At 39.7% G+C, this 20538-nt stretch overlaps 2 protein-coding genes across 2 annotated transcripts in view; one reads left to right on the plus strand and one right to left on the minus strand.

Moving 5' to 3' along the window:
* The first annotated feature begins 5956 nt into the window (after positions 1–5956).
* Positions 5957–8093, plus strand: LOC135705518 (putative fatty acyl-CoA reductase CG5065). The gene is made up of 4 exons (XM_065227293.1): positions 5957–6678; positions 6739–7054; positions 7109–7241; positions 7306–8093. The coding sequence occupies exons 1-4, from the start codon at positions 6079–6081 to the stop codon at positions 7886–7888; spliced, it is 1632 nt and encodes a 543-aa protein (XP_065083365.1). The 5' UTR covers positions 5957–6078; the 3' UTR covers positions 7889–8093.
* Positions 7890–20538, minus strand: part of LOC135705525 (uncharacterized) — a 71069-nt gene continuing 58420 nt past the window's right edge. The window contains exon 6 of the mRNA XM_065227301.1: positions 7890–7933. The gene's annotated coding sequence lies outside the window, so the exon portion shown is untranslated. The remainder of the gene's footprint in view (positions 7934–20538) is intronic.

Consider the following 20538-nt stretch of genomic DNA (forward strand, 5'->3'; position numbering starts at 1 on the left):
CACGATTTTTTTTTCTACGCTCCTCTTGCATAGTGACTGTCTCCAAAACAAGAGCGTTTTATGAACTGAAAAAATAAACAGTTATTGTTATTGATGTTGTCAACAAAAAGACGTCAAAAACTTCCGAAAACGTCCACCAAGAGCGCTGTAATAAGCAAAAGAGATTGTTTCATTACTAAGTGGGCCATGGTTTACCAATTGTCATTTGTTTAAATATCATTCATAACATTATAACCTCTGCGCAACCCTTAAAAATTTTTCAATCTATTCTTTTTTGTTTGCAAATTTTGGAAGGTAATATAAAAACAAATTGACAAATAAAACCAAAAACCAGAATAAGTCTCATATAAGTTCAATTTTGATCTATTTACTTCATAAAATTTTAAATATTAAAAGATTTTTCTACAGAAAATTAATCATAATACGCGATAAATAGAAAATAGTGATATTATTATAAACAATTCACGCCATTAAAATGAGTTCTGTAATTTTTGTGATAGCACATCAGTCCCTTAGCGATTTTCGTGACATCATTTAATGTTTCCGCGATTTTCGAGAATGAAAGTTCAAATCCGCTACCAATCCGTGAAATTCGCGAAATCCACGCCTGTTGTAACAGCCCTGCATATAATTGCAGATAAAAATCAAGGCTTACTTTGATCAATTTTGCACAGTCATAAATTTTACGAATGTTCCAGATCTTCCGGTAGATCATCTGGTTACCACTTAGCATTTACGTGACAAGAAAATTTTACTGGAGGGGGCCCTAGGGGGAGTGGGGTCTGTGGATTTTTTGTTAAACTATAGTTAAATAAAAACTCTGGAACTGCTGTTCAATCAAATGGCATCAAGGCTATTTGTTATTATATTTTCCTGTTGGATACATTTCCACTTAGTCCGATAGTATGACGTGTACAGGGAGGCTTGAATTTTGGTGAAACATTAAATTTTATTATATTTATTTCAAAACAACGCTTGGGACACATATTAGATATGTTTTCTTCAAAGTTGGTTTTTTCAACCTCCTCTTCTAGGCTAAATGCCCGCACCTTGGACCTAACGCTAACTATCAAATCATGTGCAACACTTGCATCATCTTTCTTACACACTTTCATCCACTCTTTCTTTAAATCCTTGTCGTTTTTGAAGACCTTGCCTGTTTTCCGGAGAGAATTTTTCTATTGCGCGAAGTTCTGAAGAGTTTAGCGGATTTTCCTCCTTCGGCACAAAAAAAAACATCGTCGGCTTCGTACCACTGCATCACCGGTTTCGCGTAATGGCACGATGCCAGATCCGGCCAAAACAGAGTGTCACCTTCGTGGGACCGGAGGAAGGACAGCAGGCGCTTTTGGAGGCATTCTTCTTCATATATTTGGCCATTGATGGTACCGGTCGTTATGTACGACTTGCTAAATTTGGCTTACTAAGTACTTATTGGCAAATTTATCGACCTTCTTCTTCCGGAACTTCTCCGGAACATCCAGGCGGGACTTGCCGACGACAAACTCCCGGCCGGGGATCTGCTTGGCGTCCGCTTTAATGTACGTCTCGTCGTCCATAACGATGCATTTCGACTGCACCATCCACTCGCGGTACAGCTGCCTGGCGCGGTATTTGGCTACCGTATTCTGTTTATCGGTTCAGTTGGGCGCCTTGAAGACATGAAGTCCGGTCCGCTTTATTGTCTGCTGGATGAACCAAACGGAAGAATTGACCTTCTTGGCAACGTCCCGAATCCAAAGGTTCGAATTGCGCTTGAAGTAATCCCTCACCTTCCTTACGTTCACAGGGTTGGTCGTCTTCGCTTTTCTTCCACTGCCAGCTCACCGCTGGGTCGTCTGGGTCTCCTTGAACGATTTTACCACACGGGACACGGTCGAATTGTCGATTCGAAACTGTTTCGCGATCCACCTGTGGGACTGGCCTGAAATTTCTACGACCGCTCGCATTATTTTTTGTCGGAGCACTTCTTACTTGGAAGCCATCTTATGTAAAAGTATAGTCCAGGAAGTGCCTAAAAACTTTGCCGAAGAAAGTACGGTGTTATAATGTCTCTAAAAAAGATATAGCTGTTCAAAGATCAATGTGTCGAATTACAGCTATCCCCCGAAAAACGCGTTACCCACTGAGTTGCACCCACCGCTTTTTCTCGGCGGGGTTTCAACCAGTAGGTCTGTTTTTTTGCATGTGAGTAGGGTCAATGGAGAACTAGTCACTCGCAGAAAATCAGAGCGCTTGGTTGAAAACCTACTGAGACAAAAACGCGTTCTTCGGAGGAAAGCTGTATATGCCAAAAATCACTTTTTCCGTCAACACTGCCGGTGAACTAATGGAAGTCAGATTTCAAACAAAAATAATTTCGGATTTTCTAATATTATCGATTTGGTATGGTCAGATGAATTATTCAAAAACAATTACTCAATCTCATAAGCGTAGTTAGAGAGGGGGGCTTACATACCCTGAACTATACTATACTGAAATAACTTCGGTGATGCTCATCTTGCCGAGTTGGTATGTTCAAATGTGTTAGTCGAAAATGAGAGATGGGCGATCCGCTCCCGAGCTGTTCTATAGACCCGATTCTCTAAAGTGAGCTGATCACCGGCGGTTCATTTTTTTAGGAACCGCAGCTCATCAGCTCACTGATATCACAAGTCTAAACCATTCAATCCATCATTCATAACGGAACTCTTCAAAAAAGGACTCATTACTCCACTTACGCATTGAATAGTCACCGCGTAAACCAAGATCGACAGCACCAATGGTAAAAGCAAACTTCCAAGCGGCTGTTTGGGAGAGAGAGACATATTGCCAATTCAGGGAAAAATTAGCATTTGGCGTCAGATTATCAGCTTTAATAGCATGCTGTGGCTGTCAGTTGCGTCGAATCATTTTCCCTGCACATGTGCTACGCGATGTTGATTTTCTACTGGTATTATCCAATTTATTTATGTACCCAGCTCTTATTGCTGATATTATTCCTCCAGCATATGTGCTCTCACCTCTCCTCCCATCATTCTCTGGGGGAGCGGAAGATCCGCACAAAACAAATAACCGAAAAGCGAAATGCAGCTCTCCAGCTTATCAGCTCAGCTCCGGATCCGAATCATCTACTCGAATAATTCACTGGGAGCTGTTGACAACTCTCGGACCCGTCTAGCTCTTCGGATCATTTTTTCTCTCTCGATTCTTCACGATTCAGCTCCGGATCCGGATCTGAGCTGATGAGCTGTAGTTGAAGCCGATAATAGTGAGAGAAATTCTGCTGGAGAATTAACATCAGAAATAAAATCTGTATGTAGCTCTCTCGCATACATTTTTTGCTTTTACTGATATGTTGTTGGCACATTTTGCGCGCATTTTGGTTTACGCGATGGTTGATCAGTTGTTCCGTTATTAGCGTTTTCCATTGAAAAGTAGTGCCATAAGGTACGGATTTATTGGTTTAGACTACTTTTACGGTTTTATGCAGTTTTATGCACTAAAACCACAAATTAATTTTTCGATTTTGAATTTGTTTCATAATTTCTATAATTTCAATGTGAGCTGAAGAGCTGTTCAAAAGAATCGACTTCCTTTAGTGAGCTGGATGGGTTTGATCCACTCAGCTAGATGAGCTGTTTTGCCCACCTCTATCGAAAATATTTTCTCAATCCAACAGGCGTAGTTGGACAAGGGGGGGGGGGTGTGGTGCCCAAGTAACAATTTTGGTTTTATGAGGGTTCTGTAGACCATGATTTAGACTTGTAGAATGCTATAAAACCGCGATAAAACCTGCAATGTTACTTGGTGGGGGTGCTTACTGTATCCCTTCCGCCAGCTCACTTATATCAATGAAAGTAAAAAGGAACAAACGATTGTCTAGCGCTGGTTTCCACAGATATTCAACTGGCCTTTGCGCACAAGGAGCAATTGGCTTCAGTATTCTTGGACATTAAGGGGGCTTTTAATTCAGTTTCCATTGAAATTCTGTCAGACAATCTGCACAGATGTGGATTTTCTGGAATTTTAAATAATTTCTTGTACAATTTGTTGTCAGAAAAGCAAATGAACTTTTCTCTTGGAAAACTGACAACTTCCAGAATTAGTTACATGGGCCTGCCCCAAGGCTCATGTCTCAGCCCTCTTCTTTATAACTTTTATGTCAAAGATATCGACAACTGTTTGGCAAATGGTTCAAGCAAAATTGTGGTCTCTAAGGATGAAAGTGCAAAAAAGTAGATTTTCCCATACTAATTTCCATACAAACTTCAAACACAATGCGGAAAGCCGGGTTACAAACAATTGTCCTCAAATGTTGTACAGTTGTTTGGAACCTCAAATGGAATTAAAGAAGGGTTCTCGTCTCTTCATTCCTTTATTTAACGTCGGTCTCTGTTCCGCAATCTAGTGCCAATCACCGACGGACATCGATTGCCATCCATTGACGGCAATCGAATGTGCAGGAAGGCAGCTTCCACACCTGCGCAGGATATCGCACCCATTCACGGGACCAACGGCTTTACTTCCCTTCCGAACGAAGACGTGACCAGAGATTTTTATGCCTCAGAAAAATCTCACCGACCTTGGCTGGGATTGAACCCAGACCCATTGGGGTGTTAGAAAGCAGTCACGCTTACCACTACACCACCGGCGCCGGCTGGGTGTTCTCGTTTGATGAGGTCAAGTTTACGTTTCTCCATATAACGGTGACCCACCCTAATGAATATTTTAGGTGGACAAAAAGTCGAACTAAGAGGTTGATGCCTAAGCTTTTCCACATTTATATCGCTGTGAAGCAACTGTAAACTCTAGAGGGATTTAATATCTGTAACTGTAACCAGTTTGATTTTGTTTGCTACCATCATCATCATAATATGTTTCACCATCAAACATTCAAGTTTAATAAAACTCCAGAAAATAAATACATATGCCTGACAAATGTTTAAACAATTTCTTTAAATATTCGTAATTAAAGATCTAGGGAAACTTACCTAGATTCTGAGACTTAAGACATTTTTCGAGAAGATAAGAATCACAAGAAAAATTTGATTATAAATCGTCGAAAAATATTTAATTTCAGTCAAAGAAAAATCACGAAATATTAGATTATGATTTAATTTTCTTTAGATTATTAAGATACCTACCGGATTTGGAATATCCAGATTTGAAGTAAAAAAATATATAAAGCATTTATTGAGAATTTTTTTTTCGTGAGGCTACAATAAAGTGTCCTGAAATTATATGGAGATCTTCGAACTTGTAAAAACTTTCAGCCACATCGAAGTGGGTCGATCTGGATCATTTGCTCATTTACCAGTGAACTGCTCATAACGAACTGAAAAATTAGGCATCGTTTTTTTTAATCTCATTGCCCCCAGGGTTCGGTGGCTTAAATGCCAAAACGTGTGTTTTTTTTTTATTATTATTTACGTGAAAACGTGTTATGACTAGGCAGTGTCTTCATAGAAGCTTGTGTACATAAACAGCACCAAGGTAGCAGGTCTTCAACAAAGTTGCTCAAGTAGAAAAGATCTATTAGACGGTGGACAGATCAGTACAGAATTTTTTCGTCAGGTGTCAGGTGTCGCTGAACCTTTTCATTTTGAATCTTATCTTGAAATCACGACTAGATAGAAAGTTGTTCAACTGGGAACGGTCCACTGCACAATGGTCACGAAGCCGGAAGATAAACTTGTTTGTACCTTAACCACTAGTTTTATGTAAATGGTGTCTTGAAGAAAGTTTTTCTAGTTTTGCTAACCGAACTTTTAATATAAAAGAGGGAGTGGTCCGAATGATTAGTGAATAAAAGAAACTCATTTTCTATTTATAATGTTTCAAATTTCCAGTAGCCAAGTGCCAAACATTCTCATTATTAAAAAATCGGAAAAACAAACCGCAATCGTAATGCGTTTTGATAAATTGGGAAAGATATTCCATTAATGTTATGCAAACGATTATTTCTTTCAAGCCTTACCTCTGCAATCCAAATGTTAACGAACCGTATCATCTGATAGCACATTCACATCACGCACGATCTAGAACTGAAGCAGCGTAGTAGCAGCGCAAATCGAGTAATCGACCCATCTCATCATAATGGATCTGCCCATACTGGCCCAGGTGGAGACCATTGCCAACCGCTTCCATTCGCTGTCGTCAGCCGGAAGCAATGGTGTGCTCAAGACCATGGTGAAATCCGATCTGAACAACAACACCCTCGACGGGAACATCTCTCCGGTAGAGGAGGAAATCAGCGAATCGTACGCGATTCGACCGTTCTACGAGGGGAAGACCATTTTCGTGACGGGAGGGACGGGTTTTCTGGGGAAGGTGTTGATCGAGAAACTGCTGCGCAGTTGCGATGGCATCAAAAAGATCTACATCCTGTTGAGACCGAAACGGGGTCTGACCAGTGAGCAGCGGTACCGAGAGTTTATCAAACATCCCGCATTCGACCGACTGCGCCAGACGGAACCGTTCGTGATAGACAAGATGGTATGTGTGGGAGGGGACATCACGATGCCCCAGCTGGGACTATCCGAGAAAGATATGCAGCTGCTGGTGGAGAATGTAAACATTGTGTTCCACGTGGCCGCCACCGTGCGGTTCAACGAAGGCTTGAAGGAAGCTGCCGTGTTGAATGCCATCGGGACGCAACAAATGCTGGAGCTTTGCGTTAAGATGTTTCATTTGCAGGTATGTGTCACTTTGGGGTGCGCGTCGTGTTCAGATGATAAAATTCTGTTCTATTCACAGAGCGTGGTCCACGTCTCGACTGCCTACAGTAACCCGAGCAGGCGCGAAGTCGACGAAGTGGTCTACCCGCCAACGATGAATGCCGACTCGTTCATACAGTGCGTGAGCATTCTGCCAGGGGATGTGATCAATGCACTGGCCGGGAAGCTACAGGGAACTCATCCAAATACGTACACGTTGACGAAGTCGATTGCCGAACAACTGGTTTCCGAGTACAGCAGTCAGCTGCCGATCTGCATCGTACGACCGTCGATCGTGACCGGAGCGCTGAAGGAACCGTACCCGGGGTGGGTGGACAACGTCTACGGAATTACTGGTATGTATAACACTTGGGCATCCGAATGCAAACTTTAAGCGCTTCTAATTACAGGTATCATGATGGAAATCGGACGAGGTACCATCAGTAGTATCATGTGCGATCAAAACTGCGTCATGGACGTCATTCCGGTGGATATCGTGTGCAATACCTTGATCGCGGCTGCGTGGGAAAATGCCATCACCATGTAGGAGTGCTCTCCCTGGAAGTAAGCATTCCTAAAATTTAATCAACTTTCCCGATTCCCCTAGGTCCAACCCGCTACGGGTATACAACTGCACCTCCGGTCCGATCAACCCGATCAAGTGGTACAAATACGGCGAAATCACCCAGAAGTATGCCATTAAGAATCCAACCAAGTACGTGATGCTGTATCCGGGCTTCCAGTACCGCACCAATCGAATCATGCACAAGATAGTCGAGCTGTTTCTGCACTTTCTGCCGGCTTACCTGTTCGACGTAGTGATGCGAATCCAGGGAACGAAGCCGATCATGGCCAAGATTGCCAAACGCTTTCAGAAGGCAGCCGACACGGGTGAGTTCTTCGCCATGCACCAGTGGGACTTCAAGAGTCACAATCTGAGACGGTTGATGCACAAGGTCCATCGGGCGAAGGATGGGGCCGATTTTGACTTCGATATGACCCATATGGACTGGGATGCGTACATCGAGCGCTACATGCTCGGGATTCGCAAGTTTGTGCTGAAGGACGACCTGGACAGCATGGAGAAGGCCCGGAGGAAGATAAGGCAGCTGTACTGGTTCAGATGGTTTCTGCTGCTTGTGGTGCTGTTTGTGTTGTATCATTTCGTGCTGAAGAGGTTTATTTTCTAAGAAGGGATGTCATCTGGGTTTGGAAGGTGAGCAGTATGGTTAGATCTGTTGTGGAACAATTTTATTATGTTAGTACTGATAGCTAGCTGAGTGAGTAGAATAGCTTAAACGTTAGGGAATTAGATAGCTAATGTGCACATACAATCTAAATATAGTTTCTGTTTTTATGGCAACCATGTTGATGGAAATAAATACATACTTCTTTTTCGCAGGGCTTTCAGTTGGTAGAAACTGTCCGAATCGGATTTATCGTGTTACTGGGACAGATGTCGATGTCGCGTTCTACAGGTGGAGTTCGAGTGATTGAAAGAGATTGATGAAATTAAGGCTATTCAAGTGAGAAGTCGTTGGATCAATCCTTCGATTTGAGGGATGTTTTGCTTAAAATTTGTAGCTGTGGTATTTTGACTATCGATTTTTACAGTGAAAACAGACGCCAATTGGAACTTATGAAAAAAATCAGAGTTAGGGCTGGCGGATGTGAATGAAACAAGAATCATTAGACACATTCTGCGTGACGTTTCGTTTAAACAGTTTTTGGCAGTTTTTGTACTGTAACTTTAAAAAATAAAGGTGATCCATAAATATTATTGGAGATTTGGAAAATGCGTTAAATTTCCTATCAAGAGTTTCTGATTTGAATAGCCTAAACAATTTTGGTAAATAGTTGTAGTCGTTGTAGTCGCAACGTAGTCGCTCATCAAATCATTTTGAGCTACTCAAATCATAAACTCTTGAGGTATTCTTATAGGAAGTTTGTCACCAGCGTTGGGCTGAAAGTCTCCTTATAAAGATAACTGACTAACTGATCACACTTTCCAAAATTGGAATAATATTTGAGGGTTACTCTTCATTATTTTTCAGCTACAGTACAAAAACTGCCAAAAAGACTTGCAAAAACGTGGATACATATTGGTAGAATGTGTCATTAGAAAACTGCCCTGTGTATTTTAGAAAAATCTATTACACCTGTGTTCAATAAGAAACTGCAACCGGTGCCAGGGAGGTGACTCCTATTTCATACATATTTAACCCATCAGAGCAGAGGCCGGGAGCAAAAAAAGATGTTTATAAATATTTTTCGTCTCAGGCGACCGGTGGCTTTCGAAGGATATTTTGGATGATTTATTCGCTCTCACTTATCCCACCTTGGAACATATACAACGCTTGGTTTCCATGACATTTCTGCTGAAGTTTACTTTTGACTACTTTGTTGCAAACCAGCTGGTCAAATCCCGGGACGGGACTTGACAATCGAGCTTCTCACTCTTCTTAATGATCTTGATGAAAGCCCTTCGAATATTTGTGCGTGGTGTTTGATGGAGTTGAGTAATGATGCCAGGATTGCAGAATGTTTTTTTTTATGTTTAAATTTGGGTTTGATTCGGAGTTTCTACCGCAGTTTAGCTCCTTTTATATCAGTTGCTCATCACAACAAAAACAAGCATAAACTGACAACAATATTCATCGTTTAAAACACGCAGTGCACTCAATTGTTCAACTTTCCTTTTGCAAATGTAAACAATTGATGATGATGATGATGATGATGATGATGATGATGAACTAACAACACCATTGACGTCAACATGCATTCCGGCATCACTGCCAGTCAGATTGCTGTGATCCCTCTGTCCTGTTTATTCCACGATTGCTACTGCCAAATCGACCAATCAGCAACTAGTTCGGATTTAACAGCAAATTCGCTCTAAATCGCTACCCGATTGCCAAGTCCCGTCCCAGGTCAAATTCAATGCCATTTATATAAGGTCCGTGCCAACAGGCTTATAAGTGTTAGTGAAATGTGCAAATGTTTAGTGGTGTTCGTATTTCATTGCAATGTTTATCTTTTTACACGAAACAACTGTTGGAAGTGATGTGAATCTCACTGTTCGCAGTATGGAATGTTATAATAGAGTTACAGAACAGAAGCGGAAGTGCAAAAAAATCGGTGAATCAAAAAGTGGTTCGTTTTTCTGCTCAACAAGCGATGTGTTGTGGTAGCGTTCCACACGGGCTTTCTATGTACACGCACACTATAATAGCATGCTACCTATAGTCGCTATATTTATAGTCTGGCGGATAGAATCTCGGGAACCAATTGAGCTGTCGAATAGCGGAACCAATCGAGCAAATCATGACCAACAACAAAAAAGAGCACGTCTGCTATTGCAATCAAAACTTTGGAAACCCTTTTCTCGTGACTCAAGGCTCGCTTACGTAAACTGACACCATCTTTGGGTTGGGGAAAATTTCCCTTATCCGATGATGCCAGTAATTTGCGTTCGATTGGCGTGAAAAGAATAATCAACGTTTTGTTTATAAATTTGATAGTACCTTTTCAATTGTTGGTTCAAATATATTGAATTGGTTCCGCTTTTTGATAGATCGATATTCTATCCGCCAGACTATGAATATAGCAACTATAATGCTGCCTATCTTAACCAAGGGGGGGAGGTGGCTGTCAAATACGAACAATCGTCGCCTACCTTGCATAACTGGTTCCAAACGTAAACAAGCCATAAGAAAACTACACGCTAACTTTAAAGTACCCATTAATGGTTGAAAAAGACCCATTTTGAAGAAAAGTGGCTTAACTCATTAAATGAGTAAATTTTTTACCCATTAATGAGTATCTGTTACCCATTAATGAGTAATTGTTAATCATTAATGGGTAACAGATACTCATTAATGGGTAAAATTGTTTAATCATTAATGAGTTAAGCCACTTTTCTTCAAAATGGGTCTTTTTTTTTACTCATTAATGAGTACTTTCAAGTTAGCGTGTACAGGGTTTGTTTACTTTTGGAACCAATTTCATACAAGAATGATCAGTAGGCTGATTTGACAGCACGTCCCACCCAAGAACTGCAGGCAAAAGATGCCTTCTACCGCTAGGTTCGCTAGTGTTCGCAAATGACAAGTGGAGCCACTTTCTGATCCGAAGTTCCAATCCTGTGGTAGAGTGTGCTCAGCAATGTTTACAATATTTTTGCTTCTAACACCAGCAAGCTGCCTGTTGGCCCGGACCTTATATAAACGTCAGTGGGTCAAATCCTCTTCCATAATATGTTTACATTTGAACTAAGAGGAAGAGGAAACAACTGGCTTCTTGCTATTTAATCTCTATCTCTATCTCTATCAATATCTACCTCTACACATTTTCATTTTTTTTTTCACCAAGATCCCAACAGCCGAGTATTTTTGCAATTTATTTAGCTGAGATTCAGTCAAACAATTCCCGAGACTCAGCTAACAAATAACATTTTGCTGAGATATCAGCTAACAAACAGATATTTTGCAGAGATATCAGCAAAAGTAAATACCGAGGTAATCAGCTGTTGGAGATTTTATCGAGCAAAATAAGTGTGTATCTCTATCTTACGCACTTCAAATCGGCCAATCACGAGCTGGTTCGCGTTTTACAGAAAAGTGGTTCGTTTTCGCCCCCGTATTGTCTACTCTTCCTCTTAGCTTTTGAACCCTTTGTTCTCGAGCTTGCAGCTGGTCATGTTTACATAACAAATCCAGCAGGTTGTTTGCGCGCGAAAACGACAAGGAAAAGCTGAAATGATAAGAGTTTTAAAAGCCACGGAAGATTTTGGCTAGAAAGTCTAAATCAAGATAGAGCTGGAATTAGGGCGTAACAGCCTTTGTAAACAATGACTTTTATCGATGATTTCTAGCAACTCAAGGCATGCCCATGCAAACCATCATAACCGTCGGGTAGGGGAAGTCGTCCTTATTTGAAAATTGACTGTAAAAAATACAGCGCTCAGAGGGAAACAATTTAAGAATATGATGACTTGGAAATGCTCTTAATAAGACAATCTTCGGTTTCCACGCTTTTATCAATGTTCGTACCACCTTTGATAGCAATGACTATGTTTCCATCTCGTTTGTCAGCTCAGGTCTGCAAATGGCGTTGGATAGAATTATTTACATCATGGTTTTGGATGATTTGCGATATGGGGCTGAACCAATACCATATGCATTTCATTTTGGGAAATGTATCAATGTTCATCCTGAATTCGAGAGCATCATCCCATTACAAAACAACCGTCATCCGGTTCCAGCTATCATTCGAAAAAGCGGTTTCGGTTTGAATGGCCTGAGAATTCATTCAAGCAGAGGATGTTGTTTTGGTACAGTGTAGGACACGGAATGCTAAAGAAATTGCGCTTGAGGAAGCGCCGATAACTATTTTCCCAGGTCAGTAAGATAAGAGTATATGCCCATCATGATATAACCAATGCCACAAGCTCAGAATCCAGTACTCGAGATGTGTATTGGAGTTACCATGAAACGGTTCCATGTTTTGTGCTCCATGTAAACAAACGCACGAAGCAGACGTTCGTTTGACTACGCAAGGTTGCAGATTACGATCATTACTGGCTTTCTGTAAGCCTGGAGTGACTACTACAAATGCTACAGATATGTTTACAACCGGCACAGGGAGTGTCAAGGAGTCGGATGCTAGGGGTATTCGGCAATCCAGGAAGGGACTTGAATGTCAAGGATGTTCAAGTCAACCAATTCTGATACTAGGGGTATTCGCAGGATTGCTGTCAGTTTCCATGGACGGAGACTGAGGCACGACGTTGGAAGATCCACGTAATTTCATCGTCAACCAGGACACTAGGGTGTCTCCCAACTTCAACAATTCGGTCTGGAAATGGGTCAATGGGACTCATCCGTTGTTAGGATCAACAGCCACTAATCAATTCCAATTGAAATCACTTGCTGCTGCACTGGACAAAAAAAGTCGGATGAACATCTCTTTCAACTTCATCGGCAGTCAACAAAAATCACCAATACGTTGTATTCATCAGTATATAGGACATCCACGTGGAACCTTGGAGACCCTAATAAACAAATACCATTAATGAACGACAACCCAAATTGTCGAACTTTTCCACAAATGGTTTGGATGATACCCCAAACACGTCGTTAAGCAAAATTACCATACATATTTTATTAGGGGAGGTAGCTGAGAACTATTTCCGATTAGGTCAGTTAGAACAATTGTATATGTTCAGCCGAAGCCCGGACGATGCAGATACTGCACTAATTCAAATTTCCTCTCTAACACCTACACTCTCATCTGAAGTAATCAACGCAAGGAATCATGAGAACCGAATTATTAGCTGGCTTCATCGATGGATTCAAAATTTGGCAATCGGAAATCTTTTACACCACAATACGCATTGAAAATCTCTCCGTTCTGGTTGTTTACAACAACCTGTTCCGACAGGCATGAGATTCTGCACCCACACTAATGGAAAACATGATGCATGGATCTCGGTTTGGATTGATCGCAATCTGGGAATTAATAAACGTACACGAAGAACAAGGAGAGCGCTGCAGCGATACAGCTGGGTATCACGTAATCAAGTACCATAGGGGGTGTAAAATGCGTGCATCACTCTACAAACTATACGACCTAAGCCCATCCCTCCATCCCTTACGGAATTCCCCACTATCATTCCCTATTACCAAACTGTCGAAGAAGATTTTTATCATTTCAGAAATGGACGACATTTCGGGGTGGGTGAGTATGTTCGGGAGTGAGCCCAACAATTTAACCCTGGATTCTGTTGGTCACTTAAAGTAAATCACAAATCACCCACTACTTCATCATCACGAACTCTACACTGTGGCCTATGGCTACAGTACAGTGTGAGAGTATGGAGGCAATAGAGAGGACTCTCTATGCAATCGGAGGCCGATCGGAATTCGAAGACTAACCACACAGGCAAGGCCTGATAGGACAACCAGTCCAACCTGGGTCCTCAATATCAACAGCCGCTGGGTAGGAGGCTCAGTACGACAAATTTTAATGGGTTAAACGTTTCTGTAAATTTTGTATTATAGTCCGGTATTTTGTTAATAAATATAGTATGTGTATACTAGTGTTGTGTATATTAATATAAGTGCTGCTTATTGCCTACTTTTGACAAAATCTCCAATTGGATTGACGACGAGACGGAATCCTAATGCATTCCTATCAACAAGAGAGCGAATACCTCAACACCCCAGTACCAGGAAACGTTCTTCCGCTGGCTACAATTCCCTTACTGTGTTGGAGGTCGGTCGGTTTTAACCCCAACATTGGTTATTATCGAATGGTGAAGACCAATGGCACGTAAAAGAGGTACATTGACAGTGGCAACGACGATATATTGTGTTGGCTAGCTGGTTCATTTAAGAAAACGCCGGTAAATTGTTCACGAAAAAGGGATGCAATTTCATCAGTAGTTGGAACTTTTAAATTAGCGTTGGGCATGATTGAAGAAAGTCCATGATTGAAGGAGTTTCGGTTTCGATTTTAGACTCCGTTGCAAATAATTTTGATGTGCGTGAAATAGCTACTTATTCGTCTTTTACATACCCTGTTGGCTATTAAATTCAGGAGAATTTGCCAAACAAATAATGAGAAGAAATCAAAGGAATTTGTGAGGAGAAATGACAATGAATTGTTAGGAGACTTTCAATGTTAAGGAAATCTGAAATCAATTCAATGACTGCTCGAAGAATCTTTCCACGAAGGGTGTCTAATTGTGGAGAATTTCAAGGTAATTCCGAGGAAAACTAAAAGAAAATTTAATTCTGAGGATAGCTTCATAGAGATTTTGAGTAATATTTCAATGAAAATCTTCGTTGGATATGGAATGGACTATTTTGAGATCCTCAGAACCAAGGTTGAAAATACTCATTACAGCTAAAAAAATGTTTTTTTTTTTAATTATGAAATAATTAAATGCTATGATCATATTTTGAATAGGTACGATACAAGAAGAGGTTGCAAAAAATGTGTTTGACATATTAAACCTGTTTATTTCACTTCATGATAGTCACAATCAGCGATTTTCAACACACTCACTCACTCACTCACTCAGCGATCAGCAAATCGCTGATTGTGACTCATAGAAAGCTAAATTTACAGGATTTATGTTTCAAATGCATACTTTGTAACCTCTTCTTGTAAGTTACAAGTAAAACATGTCATCATACCATCTTTTGGTTTTATTATTCCGAAAAACATTATTTTAGCTGAAATGAGTATTTGCAACCTTGTTCAGAACCACTTGAACATTTTTCCTGAAGTTAATGAAACTGCCTTGAAGTTCTTTTGTAGTTTGAGAAACTAGCCTGATGTTCACAATACTTCTCATCAAATTCTGAACTTTATAGGACTTCCTAAAGTTTCCTAAATTTTTCTAACGATCATGGATCTCATTTAAAGGTTTAACAATTCGCTGAAGTTCTCTAAACTTCTTTAAAATTTATATGACTTCTCTAATGTTGACGGAACTGCTCTGAGGTTTTTTGTTCTTTTCTGAAATTCCCAAAACCTAAACCTCTTTCCAATGCTCCCGCATTTTGCTAATGTTCATAAAATTTCCTGAAGTTCGCGGATCTCATCTTAAGATCCATAGCTTTCTATGAAGTAATGTTTTTGAAGACCACTGTCCTTCTGTGAAGTTTCCGTAGTTTTTTCTAAATTTCTGGAACTTTTGTGCTCCCGCAATTTTGATGGAATTAGATCGAAATAACGATTTTAACTGAAGTTCTCAACCTTTTTCTGGAGTTCATGAAGCTTCCCTTATATTATCGACACTAATTTAAAACTTCTTCAGTAAAGGGTGATACGGTCAAAATTTGGTCAATATCAACTTGACGTATTTCTTTCAATTTTGCATTTAAAAAACCTGAACACCCCTCATTTTGAAGGTGTGTGTGTGTAGAATGTTGCTCCTATTTTGATTTTGGAATTCACTCTTCAGTTGTCAAAATGCCGTCCAAGCAAGAAGAGCAGCGTATCAAAATTTTGCTCGCGCATCGCGAAAATCCGAGCTACTCGCACGCAAAGTTGGCAAAATCGCTAAAAGTTGCCAAATCAACCGTTACAAATGTAATTAAAGTGTTTGGGGAACGTTTGTCGATAGCCAGGAAGTCTGGATCGGGGGGAAATCGAAAACCGGAAGCCGCTGAGACGACAAAGAGAGTTGCCGGTAGTTTCAAGCGAAACCCTAACCTCTCTCTCCGAGATGCCGCAAATAAGCTGGGTGTATCGTCTACAACCGTGCATCGAGCCAAAAAACGAGCCGGACTATCGACTTACAAGAAGGTAGTGACTCCAAATCGCGATGATAAACAAAATACGACGGCCAAAGCGCGATCCCGGAGGCTGTACACGACGATGCTGACGAAGTTTGACTGCGTGGTAATGGACGACGAAACCTACGTCAAAGCCGACTACAAGCAGCTTCCGGGACAGGAGTTTTATACGGCAAAAGGAAGGGGAAAGGTAGCAGATGTTTTCAAGCACATGAAACTGTCAAAGTTCGCAAAGAAATATCTGGTTTGGCAAGCCATCTGTACCTGTGGCTTGAAAAGCAGCATTTTCATAGCTTCCGGGACTGTCAACCAAGAAATTTACGTGAAAGAGTGTTTGAATAAACGTCTGCTGCCTTTCCTGAAGAAACACGGTTGTTCCGTACTGTTTTGGCCGGATTTGGCATCTTGTCATTACGGCAAAAAGGCCATGGAGTGGTACGCCGCCAACAACGTGCAGGTGGTTCCCAAGGACAAGAACCCTCCCAACACACCAGAGCTCCGCCCAATTGAGAAATACTGGGCTATTGTCAAGCGGAACCTAAAGAAGACCAAAAAAACTGCTAAGGGCGAGCAGCAGTTCAAGGCAAACTGGCTTTCTGCGGCGAAGAAGGTGGACAAGGTGGCTGTACAAAATCTGATGGCAGGGATCAAGCGTAAGGCCCGGCAATTCGGATTTGGAAAAGCGGAAGCCTAACTGAATATTTTTCCTGAATTTTACACTAATTGAACTTGAAAAAGAAATTTAATTTGATTTTTTAAATAAACGATTTCACCGATTTACACGCGTTTTCCCTTGACCAAATTTTGACCGTATCACCCTTTAGTCTAGACTTTCCTGGTGTTATTAAAAGTGTCTAAACGATTACTAATTTCTTTAAAGTTCTCGAGACTGCTCTGAATTTATCAGTATTTTTTAAGAACCCGCTACTTTACTGAAATTAATTGATTTGCCTTGAAGTTTCGACAATTTTTCTTAAGTATCATAACCATTATAAACGCTCACAAATTTTCCCTGAACTTATTTATGCATAATTGATTTATCTAAATTTGTTTAATAATCCGGCAAATTTTCTGATATATATTCATAATTCCCTAACGCTTCTGACGTTTTTGGATCGATCATAGAATTCATGGAATAACCCATAGTTCCACGGAACTCCTTATAAGTCGCTACAAATTTGCTTAAGTTAATGGGATTATTCTGAAGCTATCTGATCGTCCTCGAAGTACTCGGAACTTTGCTGAATATAATGAAACTATCTAAAAATATCTAAATTTATTAGAAGTTCTCTGGAATTTCTTGAAGATATTGCTGTTTGCTAAAAGTTCTCGCATTTTTTTTAAGTTCTAGAAATCACCATGATATAAAACTCTTAAAATACTCTCACGTTTTCGGGATGGTCATATAATTTTTATCACGTTCCAGAACTTATCTCAGAGCTTTGCTGAAGTATCCGGAAGTTCCCTGAGTTTCTCGAAACTTCTTTAAGGTTTCTACAATTTCCTTGAAATTATTTGAACTGAACCCTTTGATTCTCTTATCTGTCTTGATGTTCTCGAAGCTTCCCTAAAGCTCTTCAATTGAAGATCTCGGTTCTGATTGGAAATAAATGGAATTCCCGTAAACAACTTTAAATTTCCCAGATATTCTCTGGACTTCTGTTAAGTTCCTATAATATTTCTGTAGTTTTCATAAATTCTTTGAAGGTCTCTGTACGTCCCTAATTCTCGGAACATCTTAAGGGCTCTCGATTTTTTTTCAGCACATCATGGAACTATCCTAAATTAGCCTAAATTTATGATTATAGATCTTTAAACTGCTCCAAAAGTCTAGACTAAAGTTACGGGAACTGCTCTTAAGATCTGAAATTTCGTAAAGATTTCTAGATCTAGCTTTTCTGAGGTGCTTAGAACTTCTTACAAAAATTGCACAATACCCCTCAAGTTTTCTATATTTCTCAAGTTCGCTTAAAAACTTGTGAAGTTCTTTGAATTTCTAGGAACTTCATGAAAGTTCCTGAAAATTTTGGGATGCTAAAAGAACCGCTTTGAGGTTCTTAAAGCTTCCAGTAAGTTCCCCATATGTTCAGCGTGTTAACTACGCTTATGTTCACACAGTTTGTTTATGGAGCTTCACTGAAATGCTCAGCATTTCCTTTCATTCCTGAGAACCTCTCCAAAGTTCCTACAATTGTTGTGAAGATTATGGGACTGCAATGAAGATCTCTAATCTTTCATAAAGGTAATTACGATCTTGAAATAAATCATTTATTTTTTCCTTAATTCTGGCATTATGAAAATTTTCAATATCTTGAACTTGTACAAGGATTACGAAAGTTCAAGACATTCCATATTTTTAGATCATGGACTTACTTACTTGGAAAACTCAGGTAATTTTATTTAGAAAAATGAGTAGACACCCTGTAGATAGAGAAAGATGGTTAAACGTCACAATGCAAAGAATGATCAATATTGAAATAAATTCACCCTAAAAAAGTTTAAAATAGTGACTGATTACAAGAAAAAGTGACTTTAGTGATTTGGCCATAAAAAAGAAGACTTTTTAGTGTTTGGCTTGAAAAAAGTGACCAAGTCACTAAAAAGGGACTCGCTACCAGCCCTGCGTTTCAAACGAGAGTTGGTCCTGATAGGGTAAACTTGTTCTTTTTGTAACTTCTTTTATTTGGAAGGCTCAATCGCGTTAGCTTTACGGAGCCAATAATTCATTGTTCATTGAACAAAATTCACATATATCTATGTCTAGTAGGAGTTGGGCCGAATACTCGCAACTTACTCGAGCTTAGAGGGGTAAATTGTTGAATCACAATTTTGTAACTTTTTTGGAACAAACTGATCGATTGCGTGCAGTAATATGTTACAAACAGTGCTAGTAGCTAGGTTGACATCGTAATCACGTATTAGTTCAGCCCGATCAATACTTATGAGAAAGGAGTTCATAATGGCGTAATCGGTTTTACTGAAGTCGTAGTATATGGCATTAGTACTAGCATCAACGAAAGTAGTTCTAACATCACACTGCAATGATAATTGCAAAGGAGGATGATGCTTGTAATCTTTTACCAACGAAAGCTCAAATCATGCTGCAGCTGCAGTTCATCACTAACAAAACAGAGGTCCAACAAACGATCGTTTTCGTTCACGACACCGTTTATATGTTCGCAACTATTCTAGTAAGAATTTACACGCAGATTTTCAATCGATCTTTCGAACACAAATTTGTTAGGAAACCAAGCATTTGGTAGGAATTTTCAAAGTGAAATTAGTAGTAGTGATAGTAGACAACATTGGTCGTAAAAAAATAGGCTTTAGTGACTAAATTTTGATACAGTGACTTTTTAGTGACTGACTTGATAGTGACCTACACGCTAAGATCCGATAACCCAAATGTAGGTTTACTTTACCCAAACTAGGCGTAAACTGCACAAACTCAGATATAGGTAAATTTTTCAACCCAAATATGAGTAAATTTAAGTCAAATTTGCATAAAAATAAATCATTTATGGTTCATAAGAACCCATATTTGGGTTAAAAAAAATTACCCATCTGTGAGTTTGTGCAATTTACTGCCAATCTCGGTAATCTCTTTGTACCGTCTAGGTAAACTGATCTTAGCGTGTAGGCGCTAAAAAGTGACCTGCTACCAACTATAATGGTTGCTAAATATCTAGACGATAATTTCAAATAGCTCCTATCTGCTTTGAACTATTCTCTTCATCGACTTTCTAGAAAGGTTCATCTAGATATATGTATTGTCTAGTTGTTCCAATATTGGACTTCTTACTGCAGCTTTTCTGATCTGCTGCAACGAAATGGGATTTCCGATGAAAATCTTTTTATTTATGTTCGATCAGTTCCCGCAATCATCATTACGCTTGAGACATGCTTGTTTATATGGACAACAGATTGATGGAAAATTTGATATTTTCGCTCCAGAGTGTCGGGTCATGATTAGTTTCCCAAAATTTTAACTCGTTTGGTGTGACTGTGCACAAACAATGTAAAGTTTGTATGAGAATTACTATGGTAAATCCAAACTGTTTGTTTATTTCCTTCTACACTTTTTCTATATTACTCTGAGAGAAAGTTTGATAGTTATTCTTGTGGGACATTTTCTCAGCTACAACTTTGCTGAATATTATTTTATATTTAGTTACACGACAAATGAAATAGTTATTAATTATGTCCGAGTAATCTTCAGACATCACAATACTGTATTGTGCAATGTGACATAGAAGCCATGGTTATTTTGTTGCTCTATTTCACACACCAGAAACACCAATGTTTCCTGCTAAGCAGTTGAAGATGATGATCATCATAATGCATCAGCGTCTCGAAACATTGAAAACTTTTGTTTCTTACATGTAACCGAAATATGGTCTTGAACTTGTAGCAGAGAAAATTTCATGCAAGCAAAGCTATCAAATTATTTTGATTGTAGAAAAGTATGATGCATTGTTAGAAAGATATGAACATCAAAGTGTTGCTTTTCCCTTAGTAATTCCCATATAAAT

Source organism: Ochlerotatus camptorhynchus, unplaced genomic scaffold (genome assembly GCF_037179485.1).
Source record: "Ochlerotatus camptorhynchus isolate MF236.1 unplaced genomic scaffold, CSIRO-AGI_Acam_v1.1 ptg000268l, whole genome shotgun sequence".
Taxonomy (NCBI): domain Eukaryota; kingdom Metazoa; phylum Arthropoda; class Insecta; order Diptera; family Culicidae; genus Ochlerotatus; species Ochlerotatus camptorhynchus.